The sequence below is a fragment of the Geospiza fortis genome, unplaced genomic scaffold, assembly GCF_000277835.1.
Source record: "Geospiza fortis unplaced genomic scaffold, GeoFor_1.0 scaffold145, whole genome shotgun sequence".
NCBI lineage: Eukaryota > Metazoa > Chordata > Aves > Passeriformes > Thraupidae > Geospiza > Geospiza fortis.
Genome location: NW_005054362.1, coordinates 2,586,963 through 2,610,329, shown reverse-complemented (window position 1 = coordinate 2,610,329; position 23,367 = coordinate 2,586,963). Strand labels below are relative to the sequence as shown.

The following is a 23,367-nucleotide window of genomic DNA, read 5'->3' as shown; positions in this document are numbered from 1 at the left end:
TTTTTTTAATTTTTAATTTTTTTCCTGCCCCTCCCGGCCTCCTCCGCGAAGTGAGAGGTGTGCTCGAGTCCTCTGCTGCGGGAGAGGGTCTATGGTGATAGCACAGGGGTGGTGAGGGCTGAGGAGGGGTCTCGCCGCCGCCCCCGCCGCCGCTGAGGAGCAGGAGAGGGAGGAGGAAGAGGCGAGGCACGGCACCATTTGCTGCTCCCTGCCCCAGCCATGGAGAACGCTCACACAAAGACTGTGGAGGAAGTTTTGGCTTATTTCGGCGTCAACGAGAGCACCGGGCTGAGCCTCGAGCAAGTGAAGAAGCTGAAGGAGAAATGGGGCTCCAACGGTAGGTGAGGCGGCCCTGCCGCGGGGATGCTGCCGCCGGCGCTCGCCCTCTTCCCCCTCTGCTCCCTTCCCCAGCCCTCTCTCCTCTCCCTCATCCCTGCCGGGGCCCTGTGCGAGGCCTAACGCGTGTGCACTGGCAAAGCCGGCATCTCTTCCAGGACCCGGAATAGGAGCGAGGGAGAGAAGATGGCTGACTTGAACTCCACCTCGTGGGTTTCTTTCAATCCCGAGCTCGCAGGGCTGTTCTGGGGAGGAGGGTGTCACCTCCATTCCCTTTCACCGTAACGGTGGGAAACCTTCCATTCTGAAATGAAGCGCTTTGGGGTTTAGGATTTACCTTTTTTTTTTTTTTTTTCCTGTCTTGACCTTCATTTTCCCCAGCTTTTCAGCGCCTTTCAGCCCCTTATTTTATATTCTTCTCTCCAGTCGGGACAAAAAATCCAGTCGATTTTTTTTAATCCTCACGGCTTGGGTGTCCTAGTCCCTTCCAAACTCCCTTGCCGTTGTGTAAAAATGAATTATCTATGAGAAGATCACGCGGTGGAGGTGGTTTTTTTAGCTTTAACACTGCTTTTATGCCTCTTGGGTTAGTAAACCTAGTTGCAGGAACATAAAGGGGAGAGCAGAAATAAGGACATAACCTTAAAATGGAGGAAAGAATCGGAAATATTTTTTCACCAAGTTTGGTGGTTTGTGGGGTTTTTTTAAGTGAATGTGGAGGAAAAGCTTTGTCAGAAAGCGTTTGAAAAGCGTTTTGAGCCCTTGACCCTTTGTGTGCAGCAACAGCAGAAGTCCCACAGCTGGCTGGAGTGATGACTTGGCTGAATTATAACCCTTGGCACATTCCCGCGAACGTTTATGTGTCTTAAAATGCAAAACTCTCAGGCCCATTCACATACTCTGGTGAAAAGAGCAGCCTTAGTGGGGCTTTCAGTGTGTCTGTCAAATCCAACCCAGCTGAGCGTGCAATTCAGGAAGAATATCTGGTGTGGATGCCTGATAATGCTCTAATGTGTTTCTTCCATGATTTCTTTTCTTTCACATGCTTCCTGGAAAAATCTTCCGCTGACAGAGCTGCCGGCAGAGGAAGGTGAGCATGGTTATGAAATCTTCTGCTAATTCTTGTTGATAAGTCATTTTTGTAAATGTGCATGACTCAATGGCTTTGTCACATATTGCAGGGAAAACCTTACTCGAGCTTGTGATTGAACAATTTGAAGACTTACTAGTTAGAATTTTGTTGCTGGCCGCTTGCATATCTTTTGTAAGTATGATTTATTTATTTTTTATTATTTATGTATGGCAGAGTGACATATTCCCATGTATATGACCTGTACATACTGAAATTATTCTTTCTTGCTGGATAGATGCAAGATTGCTGTCTCTTAAATTAGTTCCTTGTGACGAGGTTTCTGTGTGCTAGCCAACAAAAATTTTGGGGAGTCTTTCATTGCATGAGTCATAAGTACATAACTACACCAGACAGGTATTTTAAAAAGTGCTTCTCATTCAACCCAGTTTGCTTGTTTGAGGTGGGATTTCCCAATGCTGCTGTTGGCTTTGAAAACTAACCTTGAGTAAGTAAGCGTTTAACTGGACATTCTTCTTGCCTTTGGGTTAATCTTTATCAAGCTCGATGTATAATCATTGGAAGACATTTTTGGATGCAATGCAGACTGGAAATAGAATCTGCATGGCGAATATTCCAGTGGCCTTCCCTTCCTGATAATAGCAAGGTGACAGTTGTTGCTTCTGACAGTGACAAGAATGTTGACGGCTGTGATGGCACCATTGTTGACCAAATTTGGTAACTGACCTTTGGATAGTCAAGTCATGAAATGGACATCTTGCTTTGCATACAGGACTAAAAGAACAAGAACGTTTTTAAGTTTTTTTTTTTCCTAAAAAAAGCATGATTAGGCAATCTTCTTACATTATGTGTGAGTGGTACGTGCTTGCTGAAAAACTGGAAAACGGAGTGAAGACTCAGGGAAGGAAGGTGAAGGCTGTCTTTCTTGGGGAGCTGGACAACAGAAACAAAAGCCTGCAGAATATTAAATTGTTTAGGTAGGGAGTAAAAGTTTACAGTAGACTTTGCCCTGGAGTTGTAATTAACTACTTGAAAAAAAATAAATGCTGCAGCTCTTGGGGGGAGTGGAAATTGTGGTGACTCTTTAGCTAAGGGCAAGCTAATTAGGATGGGCAGAGGAGAATGTGCTCTGGAGCTGCTGTGTGTTGGGGGAAGGGTTGCCCTGGTGCTGCAGTTTGTGCTGTACTGGGGATCTGCTCTCCCCACACCAACACCTTCCACAGGGCTCTGGCTTTGAGTCTGTAATTCACCAGTACCAGCCGAGCAGTGCCTGGTGACATCAGTCCTGACCATGGAGACAGATGTGCTTCACTCACTCCTCTGTTTCCTGGAGAGGAAATCAGGCTGGCTATTGCAAATTGAATAAACAGTCATTCAAAAGCCTTTTTTTTTTCCCTCCTCTTTCCTCTTTTCCTTACAGAGGGTGAGAAGGGGATGTCTTTTTGTTCCTGAAAAGTCAGGAGTGTTTCTGCCATCTCATGAGACAAATGACAGCACAGAAGTTTGTTAGCCTTCCGTGCCAAAGTAAATTAGTTGTTTTTATTTATAAACAAGTAAGTGAAAAATCAGATTTCCCAAACTAAAGCTTTGATTACTGAGTCTGAGGAAGTATGAGACCAGACTGACAGAGGTCATAGAACATACTCTGCTAAGTCCTCTTGGAAAACTTGATTAGTAGCTGAATTCAGTTGCTTTTTTCAGTATGGTTAATTTTCCTATCTAATTAAGAGGAGACTGTAGTCTAATAGAGTGTGGGATAGATCTGGGTTCTCTGCTTCTGTTCAGCTGACATGGTACATGACCTTGGGCTACTGCTCTGCCTTTTCTGCCTTCTATTTTGGAGTTAGAGGCACACTAAATTGATGTTAGAAGTAAAGGTTTTTCTCTGGTGAAAAGTAAAACCCCTCTAGATAGAATATAATTTTGGTACTTTAAAAGTTCTTCCCCTTTGTGTTTGTTTCTGGTGTTTTCTTTGCTCAGAAGACGATCATCTTATCTGTTTTTCTTAGGTTTTAACAGTTTTTCTTGATGAAAGCATAATACAGACTTTTGTAGTAGCTGTAAAGCACCGTTGGATATGTTGATACAAGGATTGCATTACTGCAAAAATAGGGTGTAATTACATCACCTAAGTTCTGATGTTCTTCACCAGCTGTTCATTGTCAGTTTAGAAAAATTAAGATTGAGGTATGAGAGAGAGGATCTTGAAGTATATAGATAAGTCTTTTTTTTTATGTTGAGGGAATTTTTATGGTGGTTGTGTTGCAATCATAAATCATATTAGTTTATTGCCATTAGAACTGCCTGCACAGTAACACTAATCTGTAACGCTGACACCTGCATTGGGTTTTGTGCAGAAACATCCCTTCCTATGCAGAGCGTAAACTTGTGTTCAGAGTGCCTTTTGTGCCCTCTGCTCCCACACTGCCTGTCAGGTACGTGTCAGTAAAAGAACTCAGAGCAGCAGCTCAGTCTGTGCCAGGCAGGCTGATTGCCGGGGTCAGATGCTGCGTGTTTGTGGGCTGTGGATCCTGTGTCCTACGTTCCAGGTCAGAGGTGCTGTTAGGGATGTGCCTGGTTAGTGAAATCCTTAAGTATGGCTTTGGAAGAGAAACAGTATAAATAATTTCTGATGGTGAGTAAATGGATCTGTGAATAGACTTGTGTCGGTCCTCTCTTGGATTTGTGAAGCCTCCGCAGAAATAAACCTGTGGAGTGTATTCATGCCTTTTAATTCTTGATGCTTGTGTAGCATGTGCTCAGATCTACAGTGTTTACTGAAAAGAACAGTTTGCTTTGCTGTATAAATGATTTTGACAGGTTGCAAAACGTTAACTGCATCTGATGTAGAATAATTCCTTGGTGAAGCGTGGCTGCTTTAAGCAGTGGTGTTTGCTGAACTCTGCAGTCTGAGCTCTGCATCACACAGTGGATTTCCTCCTACAAGGTGCAGCGTAGGCTATAAACTCTACCAAACCTTGAAGTATTTGTACAGCATTCTGAAAGCATTCCCTCCCCTCAGTTATTCCTTTGATTCCTAAGCTGACTTAGAAGTGAATGTTCTGAGAAGGTTTTCTAATAGTGGATATCTGTGTTTAGATTAAAACAATACACTATGCTTTAGCCCAGAGATTGTAATAGCCTGTAAATTGGCAGGGCTATAACCTGGCTTGTGGTAAAAGGTGAGCAAAGGTCCCCTTGGAAAAGTAGGATGTGTCAGTAACAGTGTTGCAGGTTTTGCCCTGAAATCACCCCAAAAGTTACCTGTTAAGGTCAGCAGCAGTGAGTGTGTGGAACAAGATAAGGGTTGCTGTAGAACGTGACACTGACATGCTTTAGCTAAACTTAGATTGCTCATTAGCATGAGGGTAGGGGTGATAAAAATGTGAGAAGTCATTGTGACTCTATTTTATATTGTAGAATTAAACTGTGGATGATGGGTATCTTTTTTTTTCTCTTCCTATTGCTGTAATAATATATTTATTTTCAGAAATATGGTGTTACATTGATGGGTGCTTACAGTCTGTGAACTCAGTAAAATTCTTAATTTTATGCTTATACATATGGTCAAGAAGTGTTGGTTTGTGTTTGAGATTTTTTTTTCCCCTGACCTCCTTGCATAGCAGATAAAAATCTCTACTGAATCATGCAACTAAAATTGGGAGGTTTTTCTTTAATGTTACCTGGTGTTCAGTATAACTGACATGGATGGAACTGGACTACTGAAATAGTTTGTATCTGCTTATTTTTACACTCATTTGTATTAAAAGGAGAAATCACTAGAGGGGTTTCTGAGCAGTAGTTGATACTCTGTCCAAAATATATTAAAACTGAAATCACATTATCCTGTGAGAAGAAAACTTCTAAAAGCAGTCCACTCTTTTTGTATGACCTGTTTTAATTAATCTGGGACTTCTTTTTATTGGGATGAGATTTTACCTCTCCCAGCTTGCTTCTAAGTTTCCGTTGTCAAAATGAAAACCAAACAAAAATCCCTGTTTGGTTGCTGACAACAAAGTATTTGCTTTTCCTCTGTTAGTGGTGAGCGGGTACAGCCTGCTGGGCAACACAATTGTCTCCACACTCCCATTCTCCAATTCAATTGTTGTTACTTCATGATACATAATCATCTGAGGTAACCTGGCTCCATAACTTCCCTCACAATGGAGATCCTTCACTTGGAGAAATGGAAAAAGCTGCGAGGGCACTTGTGCTGTTTCAACTGCTTCACCAGCGCTCACCTCATTGCTGGCTGACTTTGGCATTGTACCTCTGTCCCCTTTTTGCAAATAACCGAGTGCTGTTTGCCTGTCGTTGTGTATCTTTTGTCTCAGAGTCCTGCAGGTCCACCCCATTAGGCTTTGTTTAAAATAGGCTCTGCAAACCATAGCTCTGGCAGCCCTAAAGCAGATATGCTGAATGGAAGTTGTCCTTTGAGCTGCTTGTGTTGGCTCTTGCTGTGGGGCTTTCATGTCTTGCTATTATTTCCCTTATATTTTTAGGCATTTCTCTTGAGCAGTTATCTTACTCTTTTCTTATTCTTGCTACTCTTTCTTAAATACATGTTGATTTTACCTATTGACAGTAGTGCCTGACCAGAGCATTGGAGATCAATGACCAGGAAGTGAAGCTGTTCTACATGCGAGTTTTAAGTGACTAGGGCTGAAACATGGTGGGGCCCTTCTGAGTAGAAATCTAAAAAAAAAAAAGAGATTTCTCACTGTAGATCTCTCCAGGGTCTTAAAAGTGTGCTAGTGGAAACTTTCTGACAAGGACTCAGTGACTTGGACAAGAATTGTCTAGTCTTTACCAGGCCTCGGCATATGGTCTGTTTTTACTAAAAATGCAAAGTTAAATATTTGTTATTGCTTCTTCTACTTCCTCTTTGTTTTCCTTGCCTTTGTTTTGTTTTTTACTTCAGGCTGCTATCAAATAATAAACCTGGTCTGTTACAGAATGTGTTGTGTATCACAAATATCCTAAGTGTTAATATAGCTGTAGTCTGCTACAGCAAAAACAAGAACTTGCAATGTATTGGGTTATTTTATATCTTACGTTTACTAAATTGTTCTAGAACTGGAGCTTGGATTGTTCCAGTGACAGTAATTGTGTAGAAACTTCTGGAGAGAGAAATGTGTATTGCTGGCTTCCAAGGTTAACTAGATACTTCACTTCAGTCTTGTCACAGATTGATAATTTCACCAAAAAAACAGCAGTGATGATTTAAACCTTCAGGCTCTATACTCTCAGGATCTCTAATTTGAGTTCATCTGCTCTTTGAAATAATGGCTTATTGAAAGAAAAAATCCCTTGAAAACTTAATTTTGGCTCTCCTTGACATACTTGGATCTTGCTGTCCTTGTAGCCCCTTTCCTTACCTCTGGAAGTTGTGGCCTCTCTCAATGTTATTTTACAGCACACTTGGTCTTAAATCAGGAAAGATTCTGGTTTAAAGTTGTGTAAAGCAGATGTTTTATTCCGGTTAACTTTGTAGATGCCTGCTCAGATAAGCACATCACAACATAATTGAATTTATTTGCTTTGTTTGGAAGCGAAGTGGGCTCTACAGAATTCCAATAAAGAAATGGAGGGAAGAAACAGATTCTGCTGGCAGCGTGTGACCTTGTGTATGCTGAGAGGTCTGAAAATGCCCCGTTGGCCTCTCCTGTAGCTGCACAGGCAGCAGCAGCAGCTCCTGTGCAGAGGGGAGGCTGCCAGGGCACAGGGATGGCTGTGGGGTGAGCAGGGACAGCAGGGCCTGTTCCGCTGCCCCCCCCAGGCAAATGGCAGGAGCTGTTTCAGGGATTGTAGAGCACCGAGGTGTGGAGAGATGCCAACAAAATCTGTTCTGCAGGGGGATTACACAGCCCCTCCAAGTGCTGTTACCAGCTGTAATGTTGCAGTTGTATTAATCACAACCTGGATCTTACAAGTTTATCCCTTTGTAATAAAAATTTCTTGTTGCCTTGGATTTGCCTGACAGTCTGTTTTCTGCTTGAGGCTTTCATGCTGCTGCTCCTTCCTTTTGACATCCTGGAGTGTCTCACAATTGAGCAATAGCTCGGAGCAGCATGTTGGTGGAATCATGGCCTTGCTTTAGTAACAGTTTGCTCGCTGCAGTCTTCTAGTGATTCAGAGTGCTGTTGCCTGACTACCAGCCCTAATTATCTCAACACGTTGTTCCTATTTACTGTCACTTTCCAGGCTTCCTGTTGCTCAACATGTTGACGAAAATGCTCTTCCTCTCTGGTCATGTTAACTTGACTTTTCATCAGTGACTCCAGCACTCTGCAGAGGGCCCAACACATTCAAGTCAAATGAATGACAGATACCTGACACTGGAGTGCACTTTTAAAACAAATGAATTATCTATATGGAGCCTTTTGTGCAAGTCCTCAAGTTTGATTTATCTTTTAAAATCCAGTTTTGAGTTTTATCAGCTACTTGGTTTACAATCCAGCTTCAGATACAACTATACCATTCACTTAGATGCTTCAGTATGACACTATTTGTATTTAAATTAGTGGATGATTGTTTTTTGTATCTACTCACTGGAAACTCATAAAGCTGTTTCCATTTGTGTGGCTACGTTACTGGTAAAGGGCAATTAACTTGCTTAAAATTCAGATTCTGGCAAGGTTTTAGTGTTTTAGGTAGTCGAACTAATCTGTATTCTGTTTTATACAGTAATTAAATAATTTTTTTCATTGTCATAATCGTTGTCACGACTTCTCCTTTCACTTCTGAAGCAACAGTAGCAATTGTTTCCGAGATAAATAGCTTTGGCTTACTCCTTTAAAAGAAGAGTGGCCTCTAAAATGAACTTTGTACTGCTTTAGTAAAGATTCTTTTTCTCCTTTTCCATTGTGTTTTGCCAACTCATTCATGAATTACAAAACTACAAACTTGGTAGATTGAGGGGTTTCCAAAACTGCTGAAGTCTGAGCAGTTGAAACTTAGCAGGCATAAAGTTTGCAAGGTGTAAATCAGGAATTTAAATCACTGTGTTTCTCTTGCAGGTCCTGGCCTGGTTTGAAGAAGGTGAAGAAACAATCACAGCATTTGTAGAGCCTTTTGTAATCTTACTTATATTAGTAGCCAATGCAATTGTGGGAGTGTGGCAGGTATGCAGAGACTTTTACAGCATCAAATCACAAATGTTTGGGGTTTTATGGTTTAAGAGGAAGCACTGTACCCTGTAGTGTTGGGTGTTCCTACAGAGCAAGTAGGATGTGTTGCTAACTTGGGATTCCTGAGAGTCAGCAAACCATAAAGCTTCTCAACAGAAAGTGTTGACTTAAAGGTAAAATGAAAGCTTCAGAAGCGTTGCCAGAAAGGCAAAATGCCCATCAGTGTTTGGCCACACACTGCTGAACACATGAACGAGACAGGCCAGAATAAAGCCCTGAATTCAGGCAATAAATCAGGCCTTGCAAAGCTAAGAACAATTGGAGTTTGCTTCCTGACTGAGGAACAAAGGATGGAGCACTTGTAATCTTGTTTCTTTTCTGTTTCCTCTTGAGACAACTGTTGTGTTTTAGTAAATTATTAATACAGTATTAATTCTCCTTGTTCAATCACTACAGTACCTATTAAGTGTACATCCAAAGACTGCATGTCTGTCAAAAGGCACAAGTTTCTGATGATAACATCTAAATACCATAAAACTTTTCCTACACTGTCAGCTGTGACATTAATTTGATGCTTTTTTATAAATCATATAGACAGTAGTATCATAACATAAAATCACACTTCATGAGATGCCAAAACAAAAATGTTCATTTCACTTCCTTTTGCTAATTTGATCACTTTAGGCAGTGGATGTTTTGTTAGAGGGGGTTTTTTTCTGCAGATAAAAAATGTTCTAGGATTTTTAAGGTATGTTCTTTGTATGATTGGTTGGTTTTGTTGGGCTTTTTCCTAAGTGAGGTTGCTAGCATGACATAATTACTTGCTCTCTTAGTGCATGAGGCTTCATGCTTTAAAAAATATCAAACTGGCCAAAATAAGAAAAATTAATAGGTTACAACATATTAGAGAGGACCCTGCCTGCTGGAAAAAGTGGCCTTGAGTGGCATTGCTGCCCATTCCTGTGCTCTGCTCTGTGCTATCCCAAGTGAGCTGGCTGAGAAGTGTTCCTCAAAATTCAGTTTTTAGCAATTCCCAGCTTGCTGCCCACCCTGCTGGAGCAGGTGTGCAGCGAAGAGATAAAGTTGGTCAAGGGGTGACAGCACTGCCCCCTTAAATGACATTTTATATTCAAGTCTTCATAAAGTCATTGTGCAAGAGTTAATGTTTAACTTGAAACTTGTGAGTTGCAGTTCTGCAGGTACTAATTTTAAGCATGAAATGGAAGCTAAAGCTGTCTATATAGTTTGAGGATTTTTCTTGTGTAGTTGTTTCCCTGTTGTAGGAGATAATCAGGTTTTTTTTCTGATGTCATAGTGTGTCAAATATACCTCTGTGTATATTTCTACATGCATGGAACTTCATTGTGAAAGAGTTGCTGCCCAGATGAAGTGACTCATTCCCTTGTTCTAATGGGCATGGAAAATCAGGCACAGTACACAGTCTCCACCCATAAATGTATCTGTTCCTACAGGTAGCAGATGTGAGCACTGAGTCACAGCTCTGCTGCTCTCAGCCTTTCCTCTCACGTGCCCCTTTCCCCAGCAGCACCTGCCCTGCTCCAGGGCCTGCAGGGTAGTCTGGCTACCATAACTCCAGGCAAACTGCAGCAAAAAGACTCAGTCGAGCACTGTGAGCTGGCTGAATGAGCTGAATCATGGAATTGTTGGGGGTGGAGAAGATCTTTGAGATCATCATGTCACACTGTTAACCCAGCACTGCCAAGGCCACCATGAAACCATGTCCCTGAGGGCCACATGTGCACTTTAGATACCTGCAGGCATGGTGATTCATCCACCTTCCTGAGCAGCCTGTTTGGATTCTTGACAGCCATTTCTGTCAAGAAATTGCTGCTAATACCCATTCTAAATTTCTCCTGGTGCAACTTGGAAGTTTGTTCCTTTTCTAGGGAGAGACAAGGTCCCCCCTGAGCCTCCTTTTCTCCATGCTGAGCCCCCCTCCCAGCTCCCTGAGGTGCTCCTGGTACTCCAGACCCTTCCCCAGCTCTGTTTCCTTCCCTGGTCATGATCCAGCCCCTCCATGTCCTTCTTGTCAAGAGGGGCCCAAAACTGGAGATACCTCAGCACTGCCCATCCCCTATGCTGGGCACTGCTCTGATCTCACTGGCTGCACTATTTCTGCTCCAGTGTGCCATTGGCCTTCTTGGCCACCTGACCAAAATTCATGCTGAATTTTTATTTCTCTGTTTTGAAGAAAAAGTTCTGTTGAAGGAACCTTCCTTTTGTGGGACTTGAAAGTTTTGCCTCACAATGGCTCACAGTCCACAGAAGAGCAGTGTTGGTGTTGTAGTGCAGAGGAGCAGAATTAATTCACTGGGTGGAATATGGGGCTGGTATCACTTGCAGTTTATGGCTCTGTGCTGGTAACTGCCCTGCCAGCCCCTGAGCTGTGCCGTGTACGTGTTAGTTCCTTTAGGTAGTTTTGGTAACAGTCATTTTCAGCTGCACTGTTACAAGGAACTACTGAGTTCCTCAACTTTTGAATTTTTGATGGTTTTGTTTCTGCTTTGACATGCAAGGAGGAATTTTTTATTATCTGGAAAGGCTGATGTATATTTGAAGGGCAGATGTTCTAAAAACTCCGTGCACTCTACCATTATCTATAATTATCAGGGCTGAATGACGTTTGTTCTTGTCAATAGGCAGGGAAATGGAAAATAAGTTCTTTCTCCAAGAGCTGGAGAAGAAGCACTGATAAGCTGCTGGTTTCTGCAGTTGTTCTTTATCCAGGTGGCATCACAATACTGATACCAATCTCTGCTAGAGCTCAGTGAGAGGGCTGCAGCTGAGATAGGAAAGCTGATGTGTTGGTGGAAATCAAAAGGTTTTCCTGTGTGGGGATTCATCTGAGTTTGTAAATTTTTTTGGAGATTATGGGGAAGTTTCTAGTGTATGCTTTAATTTCACTTCAGCATGACTTGATTTGCTGAATTAAAGTTGATAATAAGTTGGCTTCATCATAACTTGATCCTTGATTTGTGTCAGTAAATTAAACTCTAGGCTGAGTGTAAGCTGCTCCAGCCAAGGTACAGCCAACACCTACATCCACAAATCTTTAATTCTGATTAGTGCTTTTTTGAAAATCAAAAAGCATCCATATGTGACGTGGAACTCTTTGTGTGGCCTCCCTGCAACAACACAGTGGATATTCTTGATGGAAAATGCTGCAGCATTGCAGTAACAATTTCTGTGTTCTAAAGGCCCACAAACACCTGAATTACACTCTAATGATTCCCAGTCAGCAACCTCATAAGGGGAGGGGACACAAAATGTTCTGTATGAAGAAATATAGCTGAGCTGAGTTGGTAGCATTCATATGATAATGCTTTTGGAAAATCGGATGTGGCAGGCTTATTTTCCTTGAGGGCTTTCAAAATGACACATTTTTGCTGTCTTTTAGGAAAGAAATGCTGAAAATGCTATTGAAGCTCTTAAAGAATATGAACCAGAGATGGGCAAAGTGTATCGACAGGACAGAAAAAGTGTCCAGAGGATTAAAGCAAGAGACATTGTCCCAGGTGATATCGTGGAAGTGGCAGGTAAGACCCACTCGTGTGGTGCATGCAGGCATTAGCATATTAATGTCAAATTGTTGTGGGGCTTTGTCTTAATGATTTGAGGCCCTGGGGGGAGTTTTCAAACACTCCTAAGTATATGCTTCATTTAAGAACAATCTTGCTCCTGTTTAATCTGTAATTACCTTAAATGTGCCTGTGTACGGAGGGGATTGTTTTTCAAATTGCCACTTAGTTTAATTGGTAGGTCTGAAAGTAAAGCATCTTAATTGGAGTTGTGGTTTTAACACTTGTCACAAATTTAAAATTTTGTTTTCTAGTGTCTGGTTGCAGAGTGTCTTAAAGCTTATCTTCTTTTCTATCACAAAATAGATTTTGTTCCTGGTGTTAAAATGTCTGCAGTTTCCTTAGGTTTGGGAGCACAGAGATTTTTTTTTTAGTCACAGTCTGTTATTCCATCTGAATGTGTTTCTCCAGCTCTTAGACTTGTAGTAGCAGTGCCTTTCAACTTCTCTTCACAAATGTCTTCTGTCCTCTCAGCAAGTGTGACTGGCACATGACTTCACTGTTTTCTCATCTTTCACAATTCTTTATTGCTCCTTCTGACAATTTGCTGTATAGATCTCAAATACATGAGCTGTGCAGGGTAGAGCTCCCTGTTTCTCCTGGGTAAGCTTTTGAAGTGCCAGGCTTAAAAGCCTGGACTCCTGCCTAGAGCTTTGTAATACCTTAGTTTTGCTCTAGAAGCTGTGTCTTTGTCTGGAAGGAGTGTAAAAGTAGATGGGTTATATACTTCTAGCTAAAACTCCATCATTTTGGTGATAATGCCATAGTAATAACTTCTTCTCTGAACTGGGCTTGACTGTTCTTTCCCAGATAAAACTAGGTGGCTCTTGCTGAGTGTCAGGAGTGTTGCATGTTCAGATTTTGTAGGTCATTATCCACTGTTAACTGAGTTCCTTTGGGAACAATGCAGGGTGTACATCAAACTTACTTTGCACTCGTGTCACTTTGATTTTAGAGGTGGTAGCTGTCTCAAGAGGAGATAAATATATACCCTTAAACTTGACTATCCTCCTGTTTTAATTAGCAGGCAAAGAGAGTGTGCACTCAGAATGAAGTTGCTGTTGGCTGCCTGCCCAGCTTTCATTCCTTGAGAAACTTTAACGTTTCTGGCTGAGCCCTGTCTCAAGCCCCTGTTTTGTGCACAGGGTGATTCAGCTGCAGCTCCAAATCCAGAGTGGTGATAGTGAAATGAAGGGTGCACTGTGATGCCCTGTCAGTGCCTGCTCTGCCTCACTGCTCCTGCTCTGCAAGGGGGGCTCTTTCTGCTGTGCTTGATGTGTCCTTTTGAGGCAAACAGAGCTGTATCAATTACACATTCTGCAGTGGATGACTGGGCCAAATCCTTATCCTGTTTTTAAAATGTCAGCAATGGAATGGTGGGTTTGGAAGGAGTTTTCATTGTGGGAATACACTCAGGTTGTGGTACTTTAAAGCAGAGTTGGTAGAATTGGGAGTTGATGATTCTGTGTTTTGGGTATCACTGAGGAGAAATGCTGGATTTTGATGCTCTGGCATGTATACAGAGCACAGAATGCTTTCTCCTTGATTCACTGCCATTTCAGAAGAGGTACAGATTGTGTATTCATCTTCAAATTTAGCTTTGCCTTTATTCTGTGTGAGAACACCTGGGGGAAGTGTGGGCTTTTACTTACCTGCTGTATATTGTCAGTACCAATAAAATCAATTACTCTGTTTAAAAGGCCTGTGTCTGAGGGAGAAAAACTAACTGGGAATAACCAATGTGCCTGTAACACCAGGCTGCCTTTACCTAGCATGGTGTCCTCTTTATCATAGGGTTACTACTGCAATATTAAAATTTGCTTGTAGAACAGTGACTGATAGCCCAGCATATGTCGAATTTTTATTTTTTTAAGATAAGGGCAAGCTTAGGCCAGTGTGCTCATGTAGAAACCCAAAAAATACCCAAGTTTTATGACTGTCCTTTAAGATAGGTGTTCTGGCTTGTTGATGGATTGTAGAAGCTTTTCTGGGTAGAATACTCACTTAAATTTGTGGATCAAACAATACACTTAAATTACCTTCACTTGAAGCTGCAGTTAATTATAAGTCATGTGGATGTTTAATAGAGAAATCAGTGCTTCAGTGTAACACAACTTCTGACACTGAAACAATAAATTCTTGTAGCTAGACAACGCTGAGTTTTAATTGTAATCAAACTGAGAAAAGCCACAGAGCAAACAGAGAAGAGCCACTAAATTCATCATGTCCCAGCGTTGGTGTCAAGACCTGGAGGTGAGAGAGACTCTGTGCATGCCAGTGCCTCAAGTGCAGGAGGGCTGTGATGGCCTTTGACATGTGCTTTGCACAAAGATGGCCATGTAGGGAAGTGCCAGAGCCCTTCATGCTGGGATACATATCTGCCTCTGGAATTCCTGGCCAAGTGCCAATGACATTTGTGTGTCCAGGCAAATCTCCTTCAGCCCTGTGCCATAAGCAGCCAGGTGATTGGCTTCTCCCCTGTGCTGATAACATATAGGGAGCAAATTCCTACAAGTCATCCCTTGTAAAATAACAGTTTTGCTAATTTGAAATAGCTGTGTGTGTGTCTGACACAGAGATAAATCAATTGTTGGAACTGGTTAGGTTGCTATTGATACGTGGAAATATTAATTTCTTAACTGCATATTGTTAGAAGGACTTTCCTCCATGTTGACTTCAGCAGAGATGGTGGAAAAGGTATTGAACAATGAACAGGAGCCTTTAGGGATGTTGGGGTGGCAGATTTGGGAAGTGTGCCTTGAGTTTGCTTGCAGAGCTGTAGTGAGCATGGTTCTCAGAGCTGTAGTGTGTGATGGTTACTAAGCTACAGAGTCTTTCTTAGAACTGAAGTGACAGACATCCAGATACTGTCCTCACATGGCTTTTCAGTTTGCCTGCCTTTAAATGGATTATCATGTTGTTGTAGAAGCTGAAGTTAATTGCAGGGTACACTCTAAATCTGTAACCAGGGGCTGTTTTAATCGATTAGATACACTTTGATTTAGTTAAGTTTTTTGTTTGCTGGGTTAAAGTGACATTTTAAAGAGACATTTAGAATAGCATGGCCCTACTTCTTACAAGTTTTGTATGAAGTTAGCCTGAATAATTGGGATAAACGGGTTGTAAATCATGTATTCTTTTAATAGAAGCACATTTGGTAGCAGAAATGACCTTTGTTCACTTCCACTGTATTTTCCTGTCTAAAATTTCTGGAGCAGATACAGTGTATCTGAGTTTCTGTAATTTGATAAATGAAAGTTCAGTAGTTGCAGTCAGTAAATGACCAAAGCACAGCCACAGTAGTTCCTCTTTTTCCTGAATTTCTGAAGGATGGTTCTTGTCATCTGTTACTGTATCTGTAACTACTCAACATGTTAAAAATACACACAGAATTGCCAGAAAGCTGTTGCTTATTAAATTAGAGTATATTCCAAAAAACTTGGTTTTATACCTGGCACAGAGTAGGCAAGAACTACTTTGAGGCTTTTTATTCCAACTGCAGAGCACTTCAGGATTCTTGGTGCTTTATAATAAAGATGAATTTGGGATGAAGAAGGCCAGGAAGGAAGATTCTTGATGTGAATTATGTCACTCCCATGTGGTTGTGAAGAGCTCCAGGTTCTCCCTGGTGGTACAGCTAAAAACATGAATTGCAGGTCTTATTCCAAAACATCTGGGTCCTTGTGCCTGTGTTACTTTTCTAACAGCTAGGATTGATACTCAGACTCAGTGCAGGTTTACTTTTTCTGGGAAAGTATTGAGATTGGAAAATATAAGGAAAAGGATGGAGGAAGGCTTAAGCCCAGAACAGAGACCTGCTGGAGGCTGTCTGAAACAAACTACTGAGAGCTTCTCTTGATGGGGAAAAAAAATTATTGTTGTGGGTGTTTCCTTACCAAGTGCAAACTGTTGGGTCTGGGTATTAAAGCACATATTTTGCTTTTTTTTTTCTGAAGTATTGCTTTTGAACCAGAAAAGAGAGGAATGTAAGATCAGTGGTTAATAAATACATGTACAAGAAGTGCATAAATCTGTGAGCTTCAGTGAACATTTTGGCCAGCACATGAGAGGCAGCTTGGGGATAACCAGACACAGTCCAAACTCCATTCCATACTTCACTGGAGGCTGGGGTTATGTGAGGTTCAGCTCAGGGCACAGCCTAAACTTGTGTCACTGTTAACACACATTGGAAATATTGCAAAACACATTGCCAATTTTTACCCCAATTCTTATAGCATTTTCCTTCAGAGTTACCAAACTGTTTGGTAAAAATAGCAAAACTAATTCTGGTTTAGTTGCTTGAAAATTGAGAACATACCTGATACTCTGTACTCTGACAGAGCTGATACTGAGTGGGTTTTATTAGAAGGACAAAAATAGTACTGAACAAAAGTTTGGACATAAGACAATGTTCAGTTACTACTGTATTAGCCTGGCAAAGGAAGCTCTTTTTTTGTGGTCTTTTGTTTTTGGGTTTTTTTAAGGCTAAAGAAAACTTGCACTTGAAACTTTTTGCACTTGCAGACTTCTGACTTTTGATTCTGTTTCCCAGATGCAGCATAAGTTGGAAACAGGACTTGAGCTTTGGTGTGCAGAAGTTGTTGTTCTCTACCTGACCAGGCTTAAGTTGAAGCTTAACTTACCAGTCTGTTCTTTCTGCTATTAGATGTTTTTGTAGGCTGATCACAAGAGTTTTCCATCTAGTAGGCAGTGGTATAAATAGATCCACTAATTAAAAGCTAAAACTAGACAAATGTGGTTTAGAAATTAGTGCAGACTTAGAAGCAGGGTCCCTGTCCATCAGCACATCTTACCTAATGTTCTGGTGCCCTCTTCAGAGAGAATGACAAGTCTGTTTTTAGAGAATGAAAAGAAACAAGATTAAGAAAAATTTGAGTCTTGTGTAGTGTTTAACACAATATCTCCATTTCTCTAAACCCTCAGTTTTGACCTGGAAATACTCTGCTCCCAGAAAGCAAAGATTTTTCTGTCCTTTTGGCTTTCCTTTATAAGAAAACAATAGATATGTGTTGTTTAAATTTTTCTTTATCTCTACCTTGAACAGTTCCTGGGTTGGGATGCTCACACCTTGCATACACTGCACAGTAAGCTCTGGGAATATTTTCTGCCTGCCCAGAATGCAGAAGGTGGATGATAGAGGCTGTTTCATGCACGTTGTCTAATGCAAAGAATGAATTTAAATGTGTTGTACTGTCACCTTGTTAGTGAGAGCAAGTGCTGTTTTACTGCTATGGTTACAACTCTTGGACCTTTGCTGGTGTAATCTGTCTCGATGGAAAATAAATTTTACCTTCCTGGTTTGGAGTGGAAACTCAGACTTAAAATTTGATTCATAATCTCTCTTCTAATTTTGACAGTTTGACATTCTTGGCCTTGTATGAAAGTGTAGCTGGACTCAGTTATGTTCCTGTTTTGTAGAGCTTCTGATTTTTGGTACCATTTTATTATGCCCTGTTCAGGAAGTGTTAAATACGTAAAAAGCTGTTACTGTGGAAGAAAAATTGTGTTTCTGGTGGTCTAAGGAAATCAAGCACAATGAGATTGTCTGTGTACAAGTGGGGAAGAGGAGCTGAGCTTGTGTTCAGGAAGTTTAATACAAAAACCAGTTCTGCTGGAGCAGCTCTAAATAAAAGCACTGAATAGAATGGTTTGCTTTTATTTAAAGCAAACCATTCTATTCAGGTGTGAGCTTTAAATATTACTGTCCCCAGCAATACTCAATTCAACACTCAGAAAATCCTCAGCTCTGTTGATTGAAGTGTGTAGCATCCCTTATCTGTTCTTTTAAATCTATTCACTTTAATTCTTAAAATTTGGTGGTTTGTGGCAGTTCATTTGGGGATGCTTTTACACAGTTTCAGGAACTGTTTGTGTTCAAAAACTGTTCAACTATGGAATGATTGGAGCTGTGCTGATAATCTTGATTACAATAAAGTCCAGTTCCAACCCCCAGTGTGCTGATAGCAGATCCAGGGTGGTGCTGGCTTTGGTTAATGATAAACATAAATAAAGTGTGAGGTACATGGGGTGTATGAACAGCTCCTGGTATCTACAGGAAGAATTACTTTCATTTGTGGTGATCACAAAGAGGGACTCGCTGCAAACAGATCACTTTCTTAGCTAAGAAGAGGAATTGTTCTTGTAACACATTAACATAAAAAAGAAGCAAAACTTTTTATAATGTCCCTGCCTGTAAACCTGAGCAGGTCTCCAGGGATGTGAGGGGTCAGAGTTAACAGAGGTGATATTGGTGTTCAAAGTACACATCTCAAACCTCAGTTTTATTCTGGGGACTGTTCTATAGCATAGTGGCTTTTGGGGTACAGTTAATGTGGCTTCCTGAGCCCACTGCCACCAGCAGTTTTGATTAGGAAATCTGGAATGTGGATCTCAATAGACTGTATTGAGATATGGTCTCATAATTTGAGTCTTGAAAGGTGAGTATGGTCCTTTTGTAGTCTGAGGTTCTTTGTTAGCACCCAGAAGTAACTAAAAATACAAGGGACTTGAAATCCACTCAGCTTTAACAGTTATTTTCCCTCCACCTTCATTGTTCATAGAATGTGTCCCATCACTTCTGCCCATCTTCCTGGGCTGCTTAAAGCACAGACTGCCACAGCCTGCAAAATTAATATTGTATTTTAGCTGTAGAGGTCTCCCAGGGAGTGTCTCTAACCATTGTCTGACAGAATTCTGAAATGAAATATTTAATTTTATTGCTCTGCTGGAAACTGGTAAAGTATTGAAGGGGATATCAGAGCTCAAATGAAACACCCAGGTAATGAGTTGATCATTTCACTGTAGGGCTTGGTCAGTGCCAAGGATAAAACTGGGACTCAGGTTGCTTAATCACACATTCTATACTTGAAGTCAGTTTGGGACAAGTCTGTGGAGAAGCAGGGTTGGACTGTGTAAAAATCAAATATCTGTCAGTGATTGTTCATAAGGGGGGACTTGACCCACAACACTGTCACAGCCCTGGGAGCAGCAAGAGAAGGGCTTTGAACCTGAGAGGAAAGGCTGGAGTGTGTTGGATGCAATCTGGGGGAATTGTGGAAGGGAGCATTGCTGGTTGGGTGGCTGCAGAACCCAGTATTTGAAAGTACTAAATTTGCCCTGTTTACAGTTAAGAAGCGACTGACATAAATTTTAAATTCATGTTGCTACAAAGTACTGCTCCAGTTTTTCTACCAAGGAGTAGAAATTGTAAATTGTCTGTTTCAGTGTTCACTCATGCACAGTTAAATAAAACGGATATTTATCTTTTTTAACCCCCTGTCACGACCAGGTTGTTTTTACACAGACTCATTTATTGTGTGCTGAAGCTCTGTATTAAAATTCTAGAATTCTGTGCGTGAGTAAAAGGATTCTGTGGGTAAAGCTGTAATGATTCAAACCAAACCCTTCTCCCTCCTCCAGACAGCAGTCAGTGCTGTAGCTGCTGGGGCTGTTTTAATCAGTAGTTTTGTATTTCCTACATTGTGTTTCAGATCACGTACCTGGGCAGTTTTGAAAGCAGCTTATTTTATTTCTTCAGAGCTGTTTTAGAAATCAAGGGACTATTTAGGATTAAAAACTTGGGTTGAAATAATGGATGAAAATACTTCTGCAACTGACTTTTTATTTTAGATGGCAGACTATGGAATTACATCATTTACTGTAGCAGCTCTGTGCTGAGCAACGCAAACACATAATCACTTCCTCATTTCTTTCAAACCTTGGGTATTACTTCCATTGGTTCTGTGGACTGAATTATGTGAATTTTTAAAAGCCTCCCAAAAAACAACAACCACCTCCCATTTTTTTCCCTGTTTTAAAGTATATGTTTAAAAAGCCTTCTCTTTGTAGATGAGATCTGTGGTACGCTGCGCACTGAAAGTTTCCTGTGGTTCCTCTCTGTCATAGGATGGCTTCCTATTTATATTCCATTTCAGTTGTGCTCTTGAAAGTATATTCAAGACAATAAATGACTTAGTCTCATAGTTGTTATTTTGCAAAGAGCTGTTTAAAATGTCTCTGTAATTGACCCTGACATACAGCTTTCCTGCCTATTGGAAATGCCTTGAATATTTTACTACAGCTTTCCCAGTCAGAGAGGGTGAGTGAATCGTGTGTCTTACCTTAAATCATTGAGATAAATTAATAAAGCTGTACTGTCATAATAAATTTAACACTTCAGTTCTGGAGATTCAGGCAATTGATAACAGCAGTAGTATTTTCATGGAAATACTGATGTTGAATATCAACAGTCTGTTAGAGGGGTCTCTCCAAGTATTTTAAGTCTTGTGAATATTGAGTTTGAACCACTTGGAGCAGTTCAGAAGTAGGTTAGAAAATCACTTGTGAGCTTTGCCATATGTTCTGTCCAGTTGCCTGAAAGTTCTAAGATTGTTTTTTTGTCAGCTTCTTTTTTGTGTTCTGTATCTCCCCCGGTGCTGCCCGTGCTGGCTGCAGTTCTGCAGGGCTCTGGGGATGTTTGTGCAGGTTGCTCTGAGGGCTTGGCCTGTCCAGCCCTATCTGCAGAGCAGCTGCTCCTGTGTCTGCAAATAACCCTGCTCAGGACACCAGGAGAGCAATTGAATAGTTTTGCCTTTTTTGGCCTAGGTCACCATTTGTCTAAGGCTATTTTCTCCTGCTGCTCAAGGGCATTGTGGCTTAAATTAGTATTCACATGGTATAATGACACATTTGTGGCTGGATTTTTGTCCCTTCATATACACACGCTCACAAAAACACACATCTAACTCTACAGACAAAACTACACAAACTTTTGCTGGTTTTAGTGGTTGGAGTTACTCTGAATTTACAGGAAGTCACATGGGACAAGTTTTCCTAACGTTTGAAGTAGCACTTCGTTCTCCTCTTCAGGGTTTTGTTCCACAGTTTTACACTCCAGGGTGTGAGGGCTTGGATGAGCCAAGGCTGTGACACCACTGTAGAGCTTTTCATGATATTATTTTTTAATGTGCATTATTGCTGCTGATTGCATAAGCAGTTCCTGCAGGAATTGCAGCTTATTTTAATTTCACTGCTGGGACACAGATTCCACCTACTGAAAAGATCAGCTGTCTTTAGTTAGTTATTCACCCTTCTTTATTTCTTTGCATTATTTTATAATAATATAGCTGACACTTGAATGCTTGCAGTGTTAAATTACATTAGGAGTGTTCAATCATGTGTTAATTAGCAATATTGACATGCAGAATGTAGAACTCTTCCATGTGAATCAGAAATGTGCCTCATTAATGTGCTTTAGCAAGTTCATTTGCATGAAGCTATTTATTTGCACAAAATGGTAGAGCTTTGGTTTTTTTCTTAAAAACTCGGAAAAGCTGAGTAAGAGGAAGTAGGAAGGGAGAAGATAATGTTGAGATGTTGGGGATGCTGGAGCTCAGCTGACAACTGGATTTATCACTGCCATTTTTAGGAGTGTGGTGTTAACTTTTATCATCTGCTGCCTTGGTGTCTCAAGCACTTGTTAGTGGATGTTTTGTTGTTTATGGGTTGTTTTGTTTGTTTGGTTTTTTTCTTCAGTATTCTCTTTTGCAAAGTAGAAATGTGCATGACAAGATAAACACAACAGAGATCTGTGAAAATTGTAACTGGAACATGGATTGTGGTTATTTAATAGAGCAGCATTACTGGAAAATAAAGCTACTGTGTGATCTGAGGTTAACTTCCAACTCTGAAACATCTGGCAGCATTCAAAGTGTAACATTACAAGAGCATATTTGCAGAAGCATGTTATCCTCACAATTGGTGCCAAAGAAAAGGAAAATACAACTTCTTTTAGTTTTCTAAATAAATAGATGTGGATAATGTGATTTTTGGAGAGCAGAGGACTCACTTTGGGCATAGAGAAAACAACTAAAAGATTCTGCAGGACCAGTTGTTCTGAAAAGGGAACTTGGTTCACCTTAGCTACGGGTTTTGATTGTTTATAAATATGTCTTCTGAAATTGATATCTTGCTCTTGAGAATGTTTTCCCTTTTCTTTCAAGTGGCCATGTGGTTAGAAAAACAATCCAGTGATTTACAGCTTCTTTCTTGGAGGTTAGGTAGGGGCAAGTCTGAATTGCCAAGGTGTATTGGATATTCAGAAAATGGGAATACTGCAGTAAACTGCTGGTGATCTCAGTCATCTGTGCAGTAACTGGAAAGTCATTTTTTCTGGTTGATGAAGGGAAGGGACACTTGGTTAGTCATCTCTCAAACAGCAAAATTCTGACTTTGTCTTGTCATTTCTTTGTAGTTGGAGACAAGGTTCTTGCTGATATAAGAATTACTTCTATCAAATCTACAACTCTAAGGGTAGACCAGTCAATTCTCACAGGTACAGTTTCTGTGACTTTCATGTAATTATGTGCATAATTGAAAGTACCTTCTCACCATTTATTTGCAATGATCCATTAGAAACAAGCCTGCAGCTATTGAAGCTCTCTGCATTCAAGTGCAGTAAATTTCTCATCTGGTAACTTCTAGAGTGACTGAATGTGTTGCTTCATCATTGGCTTTGTTTTCCCTTTAGTGGGATGAACATTCTTACTGAGTCTTGTAATGCTTTTTTGGCCTTCCCCTTTCCCCAACAGACACAAGCAAATTGTGGAAAATTAAAATTTGAAAAAAAAAAAAAAAAGGGATTTCTCATCTAGTTCACGGAGTCTTCTAGGTTTGAACATCATGTCACCACTCCAGCCTGAAAGTATGTAAATCTTACTAAATGTCTTCTGCAACAGCACAGAACAATTTTTGCAATGCTGGCAGCTTTTAAGCTGCTGCCACTAAAGACTCAGTGCACTCGAGCCTTATTTGCTCAAATTCTGTGCACACACATTCGTGTGTTTTCTGGTACCAGCCCTCAAATGCAGGAACTATTTTTAGAGCCCTTTTCAGATTTGTTGAAAACAAAACAAAGTAGCAGCACTTCTGAATATAGGAAAGAAGCTGAGAATCAACCAAGCATGCTACAACAGTTTTCTTTCAGCTGGGACATGGAGATCTGTCTGCCTGTTTTGGTAGCATAAATTATTGTTAACTAGCTCTGAATTTTAAAACAGTAAAGTATTCATAGGGAGCCTATTTTTCATCCTTGAATCTGTCTTGAAATGGGCTCCAGAGTTTCTCACCACAGATCCTGAATAGCACAAGACTGATCAAGCTTTACTTATGTTTAGCATAGGAAAATGGACGC

General features: G+C 40.8%; 1 protein-coding gene across 3 annotated transcripts in view; it reads left to right on the top strand.

Moving 5' to 3' along the window:
- Window positions 1-13: 13 nt before the first annotated feature.
- Window positions 14-23,367, top strand: part of ATP2A2 (ATPase sarcoplasmic/endoplasmic reticulum Ca2+ transporting 2) — a 43,421-nt gene continuing 20,067 nt past the window's right edge. For all 3 annotated transcript variants that reach the window (XR_004082070.1, XM_014308247.2, XM_005424016.2), the window contains exons 1-6: window positions 14-337; window positions 1,409-1,426; window positions 1,518-1,600; window positions 8,446-8,550; window positions 11,975-12,113; window positions 22,429-22,509. Coding sequence is in view for 2 of the 3 variants with exons in the window: in XM_014308247.2 (XP_014163722.1) it covers window positions 220-337; window positions 1,409-1,426; window positions 1,518-1,600; window positions 8,446-8,550; window positions 11,975-12,113; window positions 22,429-22,509 (544 nt within the window). In the remaining variant the exon portion in view is untranslated. The remainder of the gene's footprint in view (window positions 338-1,408; window positions 1,427-1,517; window positions 1,601-8,445; window positions 8,551-11,974; window positions 12,114-22,428; window positions 22,510-23,367) is intronic.